At 47.4% G+C, this 3,199-nt stretch overlaps 1 protein-coding gene across 1 annotated transcript in view; it reads right to left on the reverse strand.

The window, feature by feature from the left end:
* Window positions 1-2,562, reverse strand: part of chrnb3a (cholinergic receptor nicotinic beta 3 subunit a) — a 12,055-nt gene extending 9,493 nt beyond the window's left edge. The window contains exons 1-2 of the mRNA XM_021583955.3: window positions 1,697-2,562; window positions 158-303 (exon numbers count right to left, since the gene is read on the reverse strand). Coding sequence (XP_021439630.1) covers window positions 158-303; window positions 1,697-1,775 — 225 coding nt within the window. The 5' untranslated portion in view covers window positions 1,776-2,562. The remainder of the gene's footprint in view (window positions 1-157; window positions 304-1,696) is intronic.
* Between the last annotated feature and the right edge of the window lie 637 nt (window positions 2,563-3,199).

Below are 3,199 nucleotides of genomic sequence, written 5' to 3' on the forward strand. Positions count from 1 at the left end.
GGTCAGAATTACAACAACTACGTGGCTCAAGCAATTCAGACAAGATATTTTGAGACGTCCATGTCTTTTACCGTTTGTTTACATGGCAAGGTCTTTCGCCACGGTGCGTGTTTAGCGTGTGTGCGTTCGTGCCTGTGCATGCATACGGCATCCTCACCACGTCCACCAGCTGTGAAATCTTGAGTCCAAAGCGTACTGTGACCGTGTCGTTGGCGTGCTGGATGGGCCGGACCCAGCGCTGGTACCCCTGGAACAGGTTCCTTAACAGGAGGTCCTCCATCTCAGCCAGAGAGCCAAACTCACCTGGGGATGGGAGAGGAAGGGGGGGGGGGGGGGGGAGGGGAAAAGAGAGAGAGTTTAAATGGGCTGAGAGAAGAGCGAAAGCTCAATGTCAATTAAACAACTATTTTGAATATAAAATGCTTAAGCGTCACAGACCAAAAGGTGTCTAATTTTAGTTTAGCACGTAGATGGTGTTTACTGGGGTTGCATGAGAAGGGGTTGAGTAATACGAATCAGAGTATGGACAAACAGCTGAACAATGACACAGGAGTTGGGTGGAGCAGAGAGCCAGACAGAAGGCTAGTGGGACACAGACACTGCAACATGGCAGCCTGTGGCTGATTCTCAAAGGACTTGAAACTCCTCTGAATCTCCTCCAGGAGAGATGAGTGTGTAGCTGAAAGGATGTGTTTTTTTGTGGTCTCGGTTTATCCCTCCCTGGCTTTCTGTATGCTTTGGACACTTGGACAGCCTCGGTGTAGGTGCAAGCTGGAGGCGCTGACATTCGGCAGTCTCAGCCACAGGCTTGACCGTGGCCTCCAGATTGCAGGGCCTGACAAAAACTAGGGCAAAGCAATTGGCTAGGTTCCGCTCTGTTTCAGCTGTCGTGGGCAGCCTAGCAGTTTGGAGAGGGAGGTGCTCGCTGTACCCTTGAGGGCCGTGCATACAGGGACCTTTGAAATAGTAGATCATTTTTTTGAAAAATATGATTGGTGGATTAAAATAAAGTGTTTAAAATGTGTGGGTGTGGGTGTGCATGTGCCCAATAACCTGCAGCTAGAGCGAATTTACCCTCCGGCTCCCATTCTGTCAGCCTTAACATCATTTCCTTCCAGGAATCAAAACTGTATTACATTAGAAATAAAATGCAACCCTCTACTTAGATATTGCCATCTTCAACATAACCTTCACACATATATACCAATCATTTACGAATAGCCTTGGGGTGTTACTGACAAATGGAAATTACCCTTCAATAATTCAATAGATATCATGACCGTTAGTTTCAGAAAGAGAACAGAAGGGGAGACAGACACTGTCACCTGACACCGTCCGTGTCTGTCACTGCTTCCGTCGACCGGTTCTGTCTGTCAGCAGAAACTGAACCAGACCAGCGCGAGCGTCCTCCGGAGATTGATTCTGGTTGCTTGGAGAAACAGGCGCGCAGCTAATGCTTCCAGTTTGTCAGATGGAATATGAGTAATTGGAATCTCGAGGAAGGTCATATCGTAACTTGGATGTAAGGCCAGATGTGTTATGCTCCCCCCGTGACTTGGATAGAGGAACCTCTATTTCCATCCTAACCTAGTGCACTTTTCAGTTCCATATAGGCTATCCCTCGCAAGCACCACACGTTTATAACTCACCTTACTTATCGTACAAGACATGCAATTGTTCCAGTTCCTGTACTTACCAGGGATGGTGCCGAGACAAAACGCACACATCGCCGAAAGGACAAGCACAGATACCGGCAAATTCATGATGATTCTCATCCGCTCTGTAGAGGCTTCTATAAACTAATATCATGCATTAAAGAGATACAACTTCTCGAGAGCCCCCGTAGCAATGAACAAGTCTCATAATTCCGTAGGCAACGCTGACAATGAAAAATAAACCCTATCTAATATTAAAAAAGAGCCTTCCACTGAGCTCCCCGTGAACAAAACTCCAGTTGCGTGGAGGACTGGCACCGGCGGCTGTTCTGCACATCTCTCCAGCGTGTGGCGCGGTGACAAAGAGGAGGGAGCAGAGCGGGAGTTTGAATGGGGTTTAAACGGGATCCTAAACCAATCAGAGGAACAGCTAAGGATCCACAGCACCTGGCAGATGACCGTGCGTGCATGCGCACCTGAGGGGAAACGGTAGCACGTAGACTAAATTCTTCACGTTTAGCTGTTGTTGTAATGATCTTCTGAGACACTGGGAGATGGCTTGGTGGCCTAATATATCACAGCAGTTTGAAAGACGAAAAGGTTAATGTCTGTTGAAAGTCCACGTGCAGGGCACGGACTGTCCACTAGGGCGCGCTTAAAGCAGTGAAGTCGGGATGGATGTCAGCAGATGATTCCCGGTAGTTTCAGTTGATAAAATATATGATACAAAAAGTCTTACCAGTTCTTCATCCTAAGCGATGCCCATAAAAGGTTTAGCATCAGCCTGTCCTCAAAGAGGAAAGTGAGTGGTGCTAGACCCTCACCTCTATTGATATCCTACTTAGAGAGGGAGTCCTTTACTATGAGAAGGGGGGAAGAGGGAAGGATGGCTGACTCGGTGCTTTATGAAACTAAACTAAATCTTCTTCTGACCTAATGCTGACATGGCACATCACTAGAGATGGCACAACACTCACTCTCTCTCTCTCATTTGTTTATCTCTTTCTCACTCTCTCACTCCCTCTCTCAAATATCTCTTTCTCTCCCCCCCCCCCTCTCTCTCTCTCTCTCACTCTCTCTCTCAAATATCTCTCTCTCTCTCTCTCTCTCTCTCTCTCTCTCTCTCTCTCTCTCTCTCTCTGTCTCCCTCTGTCTGTCTGTTTCTCTCTCTCTCTGAGACTGTTTTTCTATGTTGATGTTCACCCTGTCATTTTCCATCAGTTAGTCAGCCTCAGAGCTCTGAGTTGGAGTCTCAGATACTGTCTCAGAGTTCTGACTCTATCATGTGTCACCACACACATACTCTGATAGCCCCTGACAGGACCTGCTTGACGTGGCCCAACCAAACACACTGCTGATCCAGCAGCCTCTCTGGGTCAGGAACCAAGCCTGTGAGCTCTAACCTTACACCACACCCTATCCTGCTGCTGTGGAATCTAATATATCATATATTAGGAACCGGGTGGTTTGAGCCCTAAATGCTGATTGGCTGACAGCCATGATATCAGAACGTATACCACGGGTGCTCTAATTATGTTTATAAT

Source organism: Oncorhynchus mykiss, chromosome 25 (assembly GCF_057628025.1).
Source record: "Oncorhynchus mykiss isolate SJ-2025 chromosome 25, ASM5762802v1, whole genome shotgun sequence".
NCBI lineage: Eukaryota > Metazoa > Chordata > Actinopteri > Salmoniformes > Salmonidae > Oncorhynchus > Oncorhynchus mykiss.